Source organism: Sebastes umbrosus, chromosome 16 (genome assembly GCF_015220745.1).
Source record: "Sebastes umbrosus isolate fSebUmb1 chromosome 16, fSebUmb1.pri, whole genome shotgun sequence".
Taxonomy (NCBI): domain Eukaryota; kingdom Metazoa; phylum Chordata; class Actinopteri; order Perciformes; family Sebastidae; genus Sebastes; species Sebastes umbrosus.
This window is the reverse complement of record NC_051284.1, coordinates 10,686,679-10,701,816: the sequence shown is the minus strand read 5'-3', so window position 1 is coordinate 10,701,816 and position 15,138 is coordinate 10,686,679. Positions and strand designations below refer to the sequence as shown.

Sequence of the window (15,138 nt, the reverse complement as noted above, 5' to 3'; positions counted from 1 at the left end):
GAGTTGGGATGAGAACGTGTTGCTCTTTCACCCTTCTTCATTGTCTTTTCTTGCCCCTTTTCCCTGTATCAGTCTCTCCTCCTCCTCCTCCTCCTCCACAACACACCTGTTTGCCCCCCCGTCGCCTCCTCCGCCCCCCTCATTCTCTCCACTCTCCTTCCACGCCTACGCTCACTGATGAATATCAAACGACGGGGCCCGGCTCTTCACGCCATCCGACCGACTTCAAACACTCCGCTTTCTCCACTTCCTCAAGCCCCACTCACGCTACTTTGTTCATCTCTTCTTGTTTCAAACTGCATCTTTCCGTGCAATTACTTTCCCATGAATATAAGCAGCCTTGTTAAATGGCGGCCGCCGAGCTCATATATATATATATATATATATATATATGTGTGTGTGTGTGTGTGTGTGTGTGTGTGTGTGTGTGTGTGTGTGTGTGCGCGTCTTCATGAGCTCATTCACCAACACTTAGGAGAGCCGACCGACAAACAGCAGCTCGCGGATGTCAGCACAGCGCTCTTATCAGTCCGTGATGAATAGAATGGAAAAACGTGTCTTATCTTGTTCTTCCTACTCGTACCAGCTCCGATCGATCTGCAACAGCACTGAAATCAATACAGGATTGCACTTTTCCACTCGATTGGATCCCGAGACGCGTTCTGTTTTGACAAGGAAAGCGCTCCACAATACCACACCATAGATGTCTTGTCATTTTCAAATCTCTCAGTGCTGTTATGTTTTAAGGGTGGTTTTAACGTGTTTGTAATATTTGTTATCCTGTACGCTGGCATGTGAGAATTAGATGTCTGAATTTTCTAGTGTCTGTCTGTGTAGGACTTCAGATTCTCAGGCGGAAGGTGTGATATTCAGGCTGTTGAAGGCAGGCAAGAGGTAGTCAGCTACATTACCATACTGTTTGCCCATCTCTCCTGCAGAGGTGTAAAATCTCCCCAGACTGACCTCTCGTCACCTCTTCTCATCCCCAGCACCAAAACAGCTTAAAGGGAAGGACTGAGGGGCGGAAAAATATACAGAGGAATATAGAGGAAGGGGGGAGCTGCAACAGAGAGAGGAACTATTTCAACTATGGGTTCCTTTGTGGCCAGACAGACAGAGGTTAGAGAGGTTAGCCAGGCTTGAGAATAATGTTTCACAGCATGGGACATATGCTGCGGCTAATGTGAGAGGCCATAACATAATGAAGTCTGTAAGGCTGTTGTGTCACCCTCGCTGCTGCGGAAACTCGTTCTGAACGGCAATTTGTATTTCTCCGGAATCTACGCGCGTAAATAGATTACTAGATTAATGTGAGGGTGTGTGTGTCTGTCTGTCTGTTGATATTTAATCCAGGACTCACTTGCTCCATACGATACTCTAACACAATCATTTCTTGTACATTATAACAGTGCTGTTGAGTAATTTCACAAATCGCCTTCGCTGCTGATTTTGACCTTTTTTAAATACTGCCAGATTCCTCGGTGGGTCCATTCTAATAAAACGTGGATGAGTATATTAATTCAAGGGGCGTTTCCCAAAGTTAGCACATTTCTAACAATGAATATCAGCAAAATAGATGCATCTAGATCAGGGTGGCACGCGGTAGCTTAACCAGTGGAACACTAGCAATAAGTTTGCGAGAGAGTTTTTTTAGAAATGTTAAAGTGCTCTCACATCTGCATGCCAAATGACCTCTTTCACAGCCATCGGCAGTTCTGTGGCCTGTTATTTACGGTAGTTTGATTTGTTTTTGCATTCTGCGAAGACCCCGTCCTACTCTGCCTCTGATTGGCTAGTGCTCGTTGCCTTCTTTGCAGAATTGAAGTTTATTGCTGATGAACAATGTTGGTGGAAGATTGTTAAGTTTAATGATTCCAACTTAGATGTGGATGATTTCATAAGGATGGCAACCTTCTTATATAGTGCTCTCATATCAATGTCCTAATTATGGGAGTTGTTTTTTTTAATGTTGGCATGCACTTTGCCTTTATGGATGGCATAAAATCACAGATCCGTTGGAGATTTAAATTTTCATGTGGTGTCCTAATTAAACTTAATGTTAACTTTAATGTTGAGATAGCACACTGATAACAAAACATTTTAAAATGGCACTTCATATAAAAAAAAGGTTGCCCTCTCTGATCTAGAATATATCTATTTTATTTTACGGTGCAGCCATGGAAACGGGGCATATAGGGTTTGACTATTTCACTGTTCGGTATAAGCATCATATACAGTAGCTTCACTGAGGTGCTGAGACAACCAGACTATAAGCAGAATATACTGTGTATGTGAATCTGTCATATAGTGTGAAAGAATTTTTTTTTTTTTCTCTAATTTTAAAGAAACTCAACAACATTTAACAGAAAAATAAAGAATTCATAAGAAAACACACATATTACCAGGTGTGACTACTTGGGCCTGCAACCAATAGTTAACTTAATAGGTAACTTAATCTGACCAAAACCCCAAGGTATTCACTTTACCATCATAGAACACGTACGCCGAATTCACACCAGAGCAGCAGCGAGGTGCTATCTGCAGCGAGCTGTCATGCAATGACAATGAAAAGCTGCGGCGGCTGCTCCTGAGCTAATAAACAGTAAACAGATCCTGTGACTGCTGTGACATGTTGACTTTTGTTACAAAAGAATTGCTTCTCACCTGAAACACATGAATACGCCTCCCAGCCACAGAAAAATGTAATTATTGCGTCGAGCAGCACTTCGCCGCTGCCTGGTGTGAATTTGGTGCAAGAAAACCAGCACAATGCCCATTTGATAAGCTAGAACCAGTGAATGTTTGGTATATTTGCTTCAAAAAGTAACTTAAACAACTAATAAATTGTCAAACTTGTTGCAGATTAATTTTCTATCGATCAATTTGTTGTTTAATTGACTTTAACAATTACTCTCAGCTACCACAGTTATGTGTGTTTTCATGTATTCTTATCAAGTGTATCCAACTGAAGGCTGATCTGTAGCTTTTCTAAACAATAGGCGTGATGTATTTAATGCTTTAGGCCACATAAATAATGCATCTAAGTATCATTTACCGTTGTAGTCTATCATCCTGATCATCTGTTGTCCCATCAAGCTTATAGTTTCATTGTAGCAGTGATGGCTGGCTGACACTGCTCCTCATTCTCACCCTTCTGAAATGTGCTGTACTGCCCTCCCATGCCTTTTCTGTGTGTGTGCGTGTGTGTGCGTGTGTGTGCGCGTGTGTCCATTTGTCTGTCCGTCCATCCCGCCATTGCTGCCACTAACATGTCATCCATGCTCCATGACAGCGTGCAGGCGTTGGCCGGGGATGGTTTGGGACATGGAGTACCCCTGGGCCAAACTGGACTGTAAGACTCTGCCTGCTTCTTCCACACTAGGCATGACGCCCAGCCACAGCCCCACCGACATCCATCCATTCATTCATTCGTTTAGATCACTGTGAACCCCGCCATCATCAAACAACTGGGCTTGATTTAACCCTTTTTTTGTAAAAGCAAAGTCGAATTCAAGCACAGATTCTGCATGCTAATTGCTAAATAAAGCGCCCCCTGCAGTGTTGCACCACTCCCCTGTATAAGGCATTTGACCTCAGCCCTCTAACTGTCAGCATCCTCCACAGCCTCGTCCGCCCATGATCCTGAATGCAACCTCACTCTCACCCCGCTACTTCAGACCAGCCTCATGGCTTCCTGCATGAGCTAATCCATCTGTAAAGCAGACTTTATCCACAGTGCTCTGCCCTTGTTGTTGTATTTTACACCTGCACTGCTTACTGTTTTGTTACGTCGTGTGTTCTCCATCCTCTAAACTCTCTTTTGGATAAAACAACTTAAAAGCTCCCATGGCCCTCTTAGGTGCCCCCCAGCATCTTTTTCCTCTCTCATCCTAACCCCTCTCTAACAGCAACACCGGTGGTGAATGTTTTTTGTTGTTGCCATGTGAACTGCTCCAAACCGTTCATGCTTTGGATTTCAAAATTGTGTGTTGATTTTGAAATCTGTGAATTGGACAGATTCATCAGGTACCATCAGACATTATGGTTCTGCAGAGAAAAAAACACTTGTTGATTAACTCTTCAACCCAATCAGTTAACCATGTCTGACTTTTCAAACCTTCCAGTGACGACTAACCTCGACGCCACACAAGCCCGTCTGAGTATCCCTCCAGATCGCTGACTTGTCAGCAGCGTTGTGTTCTGCTGCAGTGTGGTATATGCTGTGTGTCCACTGCTCATCTCACATGATGCTTTACTCTGTTTTTCCCTTTTTTAGATTAAAAAAATATCTTAAAGGTCCAAATACTGTATATGGCGAAGGTAAGCCCCGAGTCAGACCGGAAGCTTGATTCCCGTCCAGCGGCCTACCTATACCCTTCGCTCGATCACTCATCCTGGCTGTTCCCCGCCCCACACACACACACCCCTCCTTTTTTCATTCAGCACTAACCAAGCTTTATTTACTGAGTGCTCTGACAAAGGGAAGGGGGACAGAGAAACCAGGCTGTTTATTTGGGGGGGTGTCCTACTGTTTAGGCCAGGCTGGTAATTGAAAGTGATGCACGGTGGGGACAATTAGCACCTGACTAAGTAGCAGCATGTACAATACGGCTACACTTCTGGCCCTCGCTTTTGCATGTGGCGCGCCTTTATCTCTTCCCCCAGCAAACACTTTTCTTTCTTTTCCTTTTTTTTCTCCCCCCTCTCCAATCCCTCCTCCACCACCCTCCCTCATTTCCTCCTGTTGGAGTGTGCCTGTTTGCCTGGGGCAGACTCTGAGACTAACACCTGCCGCACTGGAAGATGTCTTTGTCATCTAAAGCCTTGTTTGAACTGCTGCGGAGGGGGACCAATAGGATAGCAGGGCCATTTAAAGACCCTCTTTGTTTTCCTTTCTCTCTCAGTCTGTCCCGTCTTCTTTCCATCTGAAATTAAAACCTCCCCGTAAGGTAGATCGGGTTCGAGCACGGAGCGGAAACGCTGGGTTATAATGACGATAATGATGCATTAGCTTCCTCTGGATCTGTGTTATTTTTTCACTCAGTAACGTACTATGAAAATTAATTCTCGCATAAGGCCATACAGAGAAGAATGGCATTTAGAAACTGATGCAACCACAGTCATTAAGCGCCACAGTGGGAGTGATGACTGTTTAGTGCAGCATGTTTTTAATGGGCGCTAAACGAAAAGGGAAGTCTGCTGAGTGGGTGGTGAACTGTACCGTACTATTGTCTGTGTGTATTAGCTGTAATAGGTGGTTGCCTTCCTCCTGTCTGTCATATGTCTTTGCAGCACATGCTGTTTAGTTTATAAAAAGTATTTACTGTAGGAATGAGTAGAAGAATGCAGGATTTGTTCCGTCCATCAGGCCAGCCCACATTTTTAGCCCGTCCCCCTTTTTTTTTTTTATATATTCATATGCAGATTTGAGAATTCATGTTCGGACCCCCTCACCTCCCCTCTTAGCCCTTCACAATGCACACGCACACACACACCCAATGTTTCATCCGTAGCCCAGCCCTCCTCTCCCAGCGAGCCGCGGCCCTGGATGCTGCCGGTGTCCACTGTGCTGCTGAGTGTCTGTTACTCCAGCCATCTGCCGTTCCTTTTAGCCGCTGCAACTTGAGATGCCTCGGAAAAAATGGCAGGAAATAAAAGGATAGGAAAGAAAATAGGCAACCAGATGCCATCTCGACAAAGCAGAAAAGTTGTTTAAACTCGAGGCATGGGGGCCGAGGCGGGCGGGCGGGCGGGTGGGGGGTGGACCCGCGGTCTGGGTTTGGTCAGGGGTACACCGAGAAAGTCAGGGCGACGTTTACAATACTTGATTGTCCTCGCCAGCGTTCCATGCCCACCTCCCGGCTTATTTCTCTTTGCCATCCCCTAATCATGGATGTGAAGTTTGTTGAAAAAGGACAATACTTGACAATGGGAAGGCTCCACATGTTCACAACAAGAGCATAATGTGCAATTTTGTTTTCATTCAAAGCATTCTGCTGTCACACTGCGAACTGAATACTTTTTTTTTGGCCCGTAGCTACAAAGGTTACTTCTCATTTTTTTTAATATCATATAAGCATCTGGTAAAACTGCATTGGGAAGAAAGGCAGCTTCTCTTTTTAACAAGCTTTGCTTTTCCACAGCATGTGAAAAAGGCATGAAATTTCTGAAATATTTAAATTCGCTTGCTCACATCTTTATTCTAATGACTTCAGGGGGTAGAACAAACTCAAATCTTAACACTTTTTTTTTTTTTACAATTTGCATTGTAATTTTTTGTGATTGTTGGTGAAAGGCCTATGAACTGGGTAATCTTGGTTGTGGGAGCAGCCACATGCATGACGAAGCATGCTGGGATAAACAGCAATCACACAAATGAACAACCAATGAACCCCACTGCCACGTCTAACCTGTCTCTCTCCATCGTTGTCTTTCTGTCTACCAACTCTCCCTCCATCTCTCTCCCAGGTTCATTCACCGGCAGCGTGAGCACCGAAGCCGGAAGCACCACAGCGACGACGGACTCCGTCGACCAGGTTTCTCCCACAATGCCCCGTGCCACAAAGAACCGAGTTTCTGGAAAACTCCGCCGATCAGCCAGCGCTATAAGCAAATCCTCCAACTGAGCTCTTCAACCCGTCCCCACTTTCTCCCCCCCTTCCGAGTGCAGCCTTTAATCTTTTCTCGAGGAACCTCACACACCCAGCTGTGACTGCAAGTTGTTTTTGGCGTGTATTTTTTTCTTTATTTTGTGTCATATATATAAACATGCAACTGGAGCATATTGCAATTTTTTAATTTATGTGGCAATCATTGATTTTGTTGATACATTTCCATATGTTGTGGTGTTTAACTGCTTAATCGAGATGGACTAAGCTATTTATGTTCACCCTGGTGGTTTCAGCTTAAGAATCAGCAGCATAGGAAGACTTAAACTGAGAAGTCTTAAAGCAACCTGTGATTTAAAAAACGTCAATTTTATTCTCATTTTCTAGTGCAGTCTGGATGCACTAGAGAGGAAAACAAGTTCTTACTATAGTAAGGGAATGGGAGACTGCTTCACTTTGTTTCTATAATCTCATCTGTCTCAACACTTAACGTGACAAAGCACTGAATGACACAGCTGTAAATGCTAAAACTGCACAAGAGATTGGTATCTGTTTATTAAATATGTCTGCCTTTTTACCTCCTCCTGCACCTGCCACAACCTTTCTGTGTCAAAAATAACCACTTCAGTTGGTGACAGGATGACGTCCTGCTCGTTAGCACCACTTTGGACCATGTTGGTGGACCAGCTCCCCTACACTGAAAAGGAGAAAAAAGACTGATGCATGATGGGGAATACCTCCCCAGGATGATTTGTACTCACTGCACTACTACACAGACTTCCTGGGCACGGAGTCCCTGCAGTACGTTGCAGTCAGAGGCTTTTTTTTTTTTAATTGTTTTGAACCCAGAGTGGACAATCGATGACGTCTTTCTAACTTGAGCTGAAATTTGTTTGGCTTTTTTTTTTCTTTTTTTTTTCTATCACTCTAATTTTTCCTTTTTAAATGAATTCCGATGGATTGTGTCATGATTTGATTTATGCAACTCTGCTGGAATGAGGAAAGACTGCGTTTGTAATCGTCTTCTGATGTCGTTAACATAGGCTCATGTCCGGTAATTGAATAAGTTCCTCCTGTCTCTTTCCTCTGCTATCAGTTTCCCTTAAGACATCGACATTCCAACGTTCCCGACCGTTTTTTTTGCACTCGCTGTCATTGATTTAACTAGCATTGAATGTTTTTCTCTTCGTTCTTGGATGTAAATTGCTTTAAATTTTATTTGTCTGTTTGCTAGATGTGTATATATAGAAAAGGACTGTTTGATGAATTATTATTTTTTGCTGTTGTGTTGTAATCATGTGCTTGTTTAGAGGAAAAATACCGCCAGAGCCTCAGGTGAATCTTAACTCCATGCACTGGTGTGTGTGTGCGTATGTATGTATGTATGAGTGTGTGAGTTTCGGAGGGAGCTTCTCACAGTGCCTGTGTAATGTCTGTCCTCTAAGATGCTGTCCAACACCACCTCTCCTCCCTATAATCACATCTTCTTCTACTTCATAGTCTGACACAAACCATGGACACCCTGCGTCACATCCCCCCCCCCCCGTTAAAACCAAGTGTTTGTCCTCCCCTGTGTCTCTAAAGGTCAGTGTCTTGTGCTTCCCACAACAACAAAAAAAACAACAGCAGATGGATTTGGAATTACAGGTGGTGCTTCGTCTTTATCTGTGAATGGAATCAAGTGGCACCAACTCCTCCTCCTCCTCTTTTCCCATGATCCTCTCCCCTGTGTCACCTCATGAGGCCACAGGAGGGGTGGGGTGCTGTGGGTTTAGGTGGCATGCCAGAGCTGAACTCTAACAGCCCTCCTAGCAACCAGCCAGGCCGGCGCTCTCACTTCTCCAACCTGCCCCAGCTCGGGGGTTGTCATGGTAGCCAGGTGTTCCCCACACACACACACACACACACTATACACTGTCATCCTCTGAGGGCTCCACCCAAGTTGCAACACTATCCCCATCTGTTGCACTACTATGCCTTACTTTCCCCCCACCATGCTCTCCTTGTCATTTTCTCTTCCTTTCCCTCACACGTCGCCTCCGTTGTTCATTCCCCCGAGCTGAAAATGGGGGAGTCCAAACAGCAGGAGGTCCATTTTTGTTGTGCTTTTTGTTTATTGAAGAATGTATAGATATATAGGCCTGGATCACATCTATGGTTTTTATCCCCCCCTTCCCCCCTTCTTCCCAAAGCCACTTGAAGGAACCGCCCAGGATCTTAAAGATTGTAGGTTATAGATGATTGTCTGTTGAAAAAGGGGTCTTCTGTGCTCCCCCCCCTTTGGTGGCGTAGTCGCTGGAGAAGTTAGGATAAGGATTGTGTGTCTTATATACGTGAAGAAAACGAGCTAGTGTTTAGCCCTAGTGTGTTTTTTTTTTTCTTCTTGTTTTAGAAATCCTTGTACATTTGTGTCAAATTTGAGGGCTTGAGCGCCCTCTGAATATAAATATATGAATGCCTGTAATATAATCTTTGTATAAGAGAAAGAGGAAAAAAATGCTTGAAGATTTCATCATTACTTGTCAACATATCAAAAACTGTTTTTAAACGACCGAAGTCCTGCTATCTTTATTAGAAATGTGAAAATTGAAACATTTCATTAAATCAATTTGAAATTCTACGCATCTTTGTGCTTTTTTTCCCCCCCACCCTCCTCTCAACAACACATCAGCTAATTGTGTAACCTCAGATTTTGTAGAGTGTGTGTGTGTGGTGACATGATGGTGCTGTTACCATGGGCTTTCTGACCCTGGCCCAGCCATAGCAGCAGCAGCAGCAGCAGCAGCAGCAGCAGCAGCAGCAGGGGTAACCTGACCCTCCTCCCATCTGTCTCCCCTGCTGCTCAGCCCCTGCTTAGAGGGGAGGCAAAACATAATGGAACCTCACCAGGAGGTACAGGTGCAATGGTTGTTGCACCTACGGGTGCCCCTGCCTTCCCCTGGGTCACACGGAGACGCAAGAAAAGCACTTGACCGTAATTGGAGCCCTATAAACTGCATGTGAGAGAGAAAAGGGTGAGAAAGAAGGCTATAATGTTGCCTCATTTTCACCCACCTCAGCGTTGTTTGCCTCTAGTCGTTGACTCTGAGATAGTGTACAACACAACAGGCAGGGTCTGGGTGTCCCAGCCCCTCCGAGAGGCTGCCATTCTCTGTGATTATTGTATTAGTTCATGTGTTACACTGCTGCCAGCAGTCCAATATCACACTTCAAATATCTCTCTGTCTTGATGTATTGTCACTGATGCCTTAAGGGGGAGTGACACTCATTTAAAAAGTTTGGTTTATTCTTTTTTTGGGGCTTTGAACAGAGTATTAATGAGCAGGAACAACTCTATACAGGAGATAAAGTCAGTGTAAGGGTGATTTTTTTATCCTTTTAACAGCATTTCCCCATCATTATGCCTTAAAGTGAACTCCATGCTGACAGTATTTGTCTATAGTTAAAGGCTGCCTGCTAAATTACAACTGACTTAATGCTTTTCAGGTTTCTGGAGGTCAGATATGAAGCCAAACTGAACCCAGATGTGTCCTAAATCAGCACAAATCGAGCTGCCTTGAGTCCTCCCCAAAGTAGACAGATGTTTTACTGCTCCAGAGGTGAGTTTTATCCACCACCTCTTTGTCCTCCTGTCATGTCCTGACATGGTATTAAGGAGGGAATTTATGATTAGGCCCTAAGTGCTTCTCTGTGGCAGCAGCGAAGCGGCGTCTATTGAGCCACTAGCAGCTCTGATTTAGTGCGCATCAGGCTGATAAACGCAGAATCGAAGGCAAAGGTTTTGGCCCAAAGGAGGCTCCTGAGGTTTCTTTTTCCTGTTCCGGAGGAAGACTCAATAGATTCGCATAATTTGTGAGGGAGATGGTGGAGAAATTATGGCATTGTTAAAACTTTTAGGGTGTTAAATTTTACTATTATTTATCATGCTTGGTAACCTCGAGTGGCACTTTGGGAACCAGAATTCAAAACCCCCTGATTGTCCATAAAAGATGTATTATAACTGCATTTTATGTCTTTAGAAAAACATGTGTGGAATAGACAAAAACAAATGTATTTAAAAAAAAAATGATTAAATAAGGTACTAAATTCATACTATACTTAAAAATTAAACTCATAAATGAATTGCAAATATTTGTTTTAGTTTAAGGGTCATTTTAAAAGATGTTTTACGCACGGGATAATTGTTTCAATTTGGGTCCCGAAAATAAGATTACACAATCAGAGGCCTTTTTTTCCAACATCTCCAAGTTGTCTATATCATATTTATAAGTAAATATTTATAACGTGTATTCATTCAGTCATTTATTGGAAAATAATTTGCCAAAGTTTTCCCTGAAGAGAAACAATTCCAGAAACACATCATGGACAATCAAAACTAGGATCAAACAAATAAAAAAAACTTCAATAAGGTCGCCAATATGTCAGCAATATAAAACTTCCTAAAGAAATATGCTGATTTTGTTTCGTTAAGAAATCAAGTTAATTAATTCACTCTATCTGGAAAAAGTTGAAGCACCTTGAGACACGTGTCCTTTTGAAAATATTTTTTTTTTATTTCGATAGACAACAACGATATACACATACAATCAAAGCGCTATAAAAGCCAACATTTAAGAAAAATAACTTGTCCTTAAAAAAGATTGCATCTAAGGTAAGAGCTTTACGTTTTTTTTCTTTCTTTTTTTTTTTTAACAAGAGCTGTGGAGATTGAAAAGATTAAAACCCGACCCACGACAATTATTATCACAACTCATGAATTTGACCCAAAAAAAGAAAAGAAAAAAACAAAAAAAAACATTTTGGCTATACGACATGTAAACTGCCAGAACGATTCACAGAAGAAATCACACAACAAACACAACAATAAGTTACATAAAATAATTAGAATAAATAAATAAATAAACATATGATGAAAAATATTGCAACAATCTTCAATAATAATAATAATAATAATAAAATATGTGCCAGCATTCAAAATTAAAAACAGTCTATGTTGACTTTTTTTTTTTAAGGCAGTTATACAGCGGGATTTGGATGTGTATATGTCGGACTATAGGCTTATCTGTATACTAAAGGCATTTGTGGCTCTACTAAACAAGGGAATGCTTCAGTCACTCTCTTTTTCCCCACAAAGTTTGTAAGTTTCACAAACAAGCGTAAAGCTGCAGTGATGGAGCAATCACTTTTTGTGAATCCAAAAAGGCTTTTTAATGGGGAAAAAAGGGGTTTCTGAGAATTTTAAGACATTTCTTAGGTCTAGAAGCTATATCATTGAACACATGTGCTGTCCTAGAAAAATACCCTTTTAACAGTCAAACTAACGCTTTGTATTCCTTTTTTTTTCTCCTTGATAAACTAATTTGAGAAGGAAAAATCTCAAAATATTCAAATATAGAGAGAAGCATTCAAACAATCACTGATTGGCATGGAAAAGACACCACTTAAAACATCAAACTGCCTTTTCATTGGAACTAAAGTTATGGCAGTGAGCATCACAATATTTTTTTTTTTAACCCCCAAAGCCACTTTTTTTTTTATCCATTTTTTTTTTTCCCCCTCCCTCTCCATCCATCAAAAGGCACGAGTTTAGTGGTTGTTTTTCTTTTAGCAGGCTGGTCGCACCGGCATTTGGAGCAGGATCACCTGCCTGTTCTCCGAGGGGTGGCACTTGTTTATGTGCCTGGTGAGTCCCGGAGAGCTGTAGAGAGTGGCGGGGCAGTATTTGCACGGGTAGATCTGGGAGGAGTGCATGAGGCGCAGGTGTCTCTCCTGTCCGGACCTGCTGCTGAAACTCTCCCCGCACACCGGGCACAGCAGGCAGTCCGCCGGGCTCAGGTTGAGAGGGCTTTGGTTTGAGGCTTCCTCTGAGGATGATGATGAGGAGGATGCTGAGGATGCAGAGGAGGAGGATGACAGGACCGGAGGCTGCTCTGCCTGGGGTTGAAACTCCTCCAGCACTTTCTTTTGCAAGGCCTGGTGTGCCATGATGTGTTTTCTTAGGTATGCCTGTCTCTTAAACCTCTTCCCGCAGTACTGGCAGTCATATGTGCCATCTTCAGAGCCGGACTCGGACACACCTGGACTCGGGGTGTCTCTATCACTCATGTCTTTGGCTTCATCGGAGACTGATTTGACACCTATCTGTGGCATTTTGGCCGTTTCTGGTTTGATGCCCTGCTGCTGCGCGTTGCCTGGCACCGCAGATGCGCCTCCGGTGGTGGTGGTTCGTGGTTTGTGCCAGCGCCGGTGAGAGGCAAGGTTTGCCGGGCAGCTGAACATCTTGTCGCACTCTGGGCACCGGTACTCGACCCGGACGATGCGGGAGCACTTGTGCTGAGCTAGAGAGAATGGATCCGCGTACGCCTCCTTGCACAGCTGGCACACAAACTCCCCCAGAGGCTTGTTGTTGTCTCCTCCTGCTCCGGACGGCGCCCTGGGCTTCATATCCACCGGGCCCTCTTTGATTTTGAGACCGAGCACTGGAGAAGTCGTCATTTCGTCTTCAAAGTTGAGTTTTCGGATGGCTTTGGGTTTCTTGGAGGCGGGTTTAGCTTTGTCAGATGCGGGTCTTTTGGTACCGCCGCCGACCCGGTTGCTAGGCGCCGGGAGGCTGCTGATGCTGTTGCTAGTGGTGATGGTGCTGATGGTGCCGCTGCGGCTGCTGTTGCTGGTGCCGATTTTCAGGTCGACCGGCGCGTACAGGAGCTGGTCCAGGCCGGAGAGAGAGGCGGGTGTCGGGAATGACTCAGCAGAAATAGGCGAGCCCAGATTGAAACTTCGCTCGAAATATCCCCCTCTGTCGTGCTCCCTGCTGATGGGCCGGGTGGGGCTGTAGAGAGCTTGACACACCGACTCCGGGTTGCCGAACTGCACCGGCTTCTTCTCCATCCTTGGCACCGGCGCGGCAGCTGCTGCTGATGCGCAATCCGGCGACGCTGCTGCTGCTGCACCGCGGGCTGGACTGGACATCGGCTGGGATGGGTACACATAACTCGGCAAGGCAGCTGGGGTGGGTATCTCCTGGAAGTGGTGGAGGTCATCTTCATCTGACCGAGTCCTGTAGGAAACATGTGCGGATTTCTTGTTTCTTTTTACCAGGAATCCTTTGGGCATCTTGGCGAGTATAACAGCGGAAAAGGCACTTCTGGGAGGTCGGTGAAGAAGTCTCGAGTATCCAGGTTTGTTAAAAAATATGGCAACACTTAGAAGCTACTTTATCTCCTCCCTAGTATATATCGATTCTTCTTCTGTTGCTGAAATGTTTTCGTCTCCAAGGCATAGCTCCACTCTTTTTATGCCGGAATGATGCTATTGTTCTGCCCTCCTCCCCCCCCCTGTTGCAGCATCCTCGACCAATCGGATGAAACCAAAGATCCCAGTGGATTTGATTGTGGGAGGTGCTCTGAGCTTTGGGTTTGGTGGATTTCGTTGGAGGATGTGCAAGATAGCTTAGCAGATGTACTGGCTGGTTTATTACATTAATGTGGCCCCTCCCAGACCAGAGGCACACGCCGGGACCCTCCTCCTTTTTACGGTCTGATGGGCCCCTATACAAATGCACACGTGCCACGGCTTTGTGGCTCTCCTCTCTGGGGGTAGGGTGGGGGGGGGGGGGGGGGGGGGGGGCACGAGCTGCCAAAAAGGAAATGTCCGTCACTGCCACAATCATCACAATTTAGAATTAAGACGAGGGATGAGACAAGCTTGGTTAAATAAAAAAAAAAAAAAGCTGTTTCTTTTTCTGTTGTGATGTTTGTTCAATTCACCAAACTGTAAAAAAAACAGATTCTCTCAATTCAGGTTGTGTTTTTACCTCCACACGGTTTTACAGTTGTTTAAATACAAAACCAAAAAGCTGTGTTTCTTTTCCATGTCTGTTGTGATGTTTGTTCAAAGAGGCAAATTCACCAAACTGTAAAATGTCTCAATGCAGGTTGTTTTTCAGAGAGAGAGAGAGAGAGAGGGTGTTCCTAAATTCGTCCAGCTTTCTGCAAATAGTCACTTTCAAAAGATGCCTATAAGCTGCTGTATAGGCCTGATGGCTTAAAGCTGCAGTAGGCAGTATATTTTTGGCATCATTGGGTAAAGAAATCCATAATAACCTGTCACCATATTGTGATTCAAGTGTTCTGATAAAAAAAACTAGACTTCTGCACCTCCTCATGTCTCTGTTTTCAGGCTTTAAAAAATCTAGCCAATGATGAAAGACTTTGGCCAATCACAGGTCATTTCAGAGAGAGAGAGCGTTCCTATTGGCTGTTCCTTTAAACGGAGGCAGCTGTCAATCACTTGTGAACTCTGATCAAACGGTCAAACTAGGCTGATCAAATATGAATCAATATTCTGTTACTTTAATGCCTATTTCTGGTCTCAAATGTTTTCAGAAACATCTTGTAGTGTACTGTTTAGCTGTAAAAATGGGAAAGTTTGCTCCGGCTGGTGGACGGTGCTTGGTATTTCCTCAACTGATCTCAACATGGCTGCAGGGTCACACACTTTCTCATTTTACAGCTAAACTCACTACATTTAG

At 44.1% G+C, this 15,138-nt stretch overlaps 2 protein-coding genes across 8 annotated transcripts in view; one reads left to right on the top strand and one right to left on the bottom strand.

The window, feature by feature from the left end:
* ralgapa2 (Ral GTPase activating protein catalytic subunit alpha 2) overlaps window positions 1–9,228 on the top strand; it is a 116,432-nt gene extending 107,204 nt beyond the window's left edge. For 3 of the 7 annotated variants that reach the window (XM_037796712.1, XM_037796714.1, XM_037796710.1), the window contains 2 exons: window positions 3,293–3,352; window positions 6,469–9,228. In XM_037796712.1, coding sequence (XP_037652640.1) covers window positions 3,293–3,352; window positions 6,469–6,626 — 218 coding nt within the window. In that variant the 3' untranslated portion in view covers window positions 6,627–9,228. Of the gene's footprint in view, window positions 1–3,292; window positions 3,353–4,276; window positions 4,321–6,468 lie in introns of all 7 variants that reach the window. The other 4 variants (XM_037796715.1, XM_037796711.1, XM_037796713.1 and 1 more) reach the window with 3 other exon arrangements.
* A 1,909-nt stretch (window positions 9,229–11,137) lies between these two features.
* On the bottom strand, window positions 11,138–14,597 carry insm1b (insulinoma-associated 1b). The gene has a single exon (XM_037796219.1). It carries the CDS (start codon window positions 13,719–13,721, stop codon window positions 12,213–12,215), a length of 1,509 nt encoding a protein of 502 aa, XP_037652147.1. The 5' UTR covers window positions 13,722–14,597; the 3' UTR covers window positions 11,138–12,212.
* Window positions 14,598–15,138: the final 541 nt, after the last annotated feature.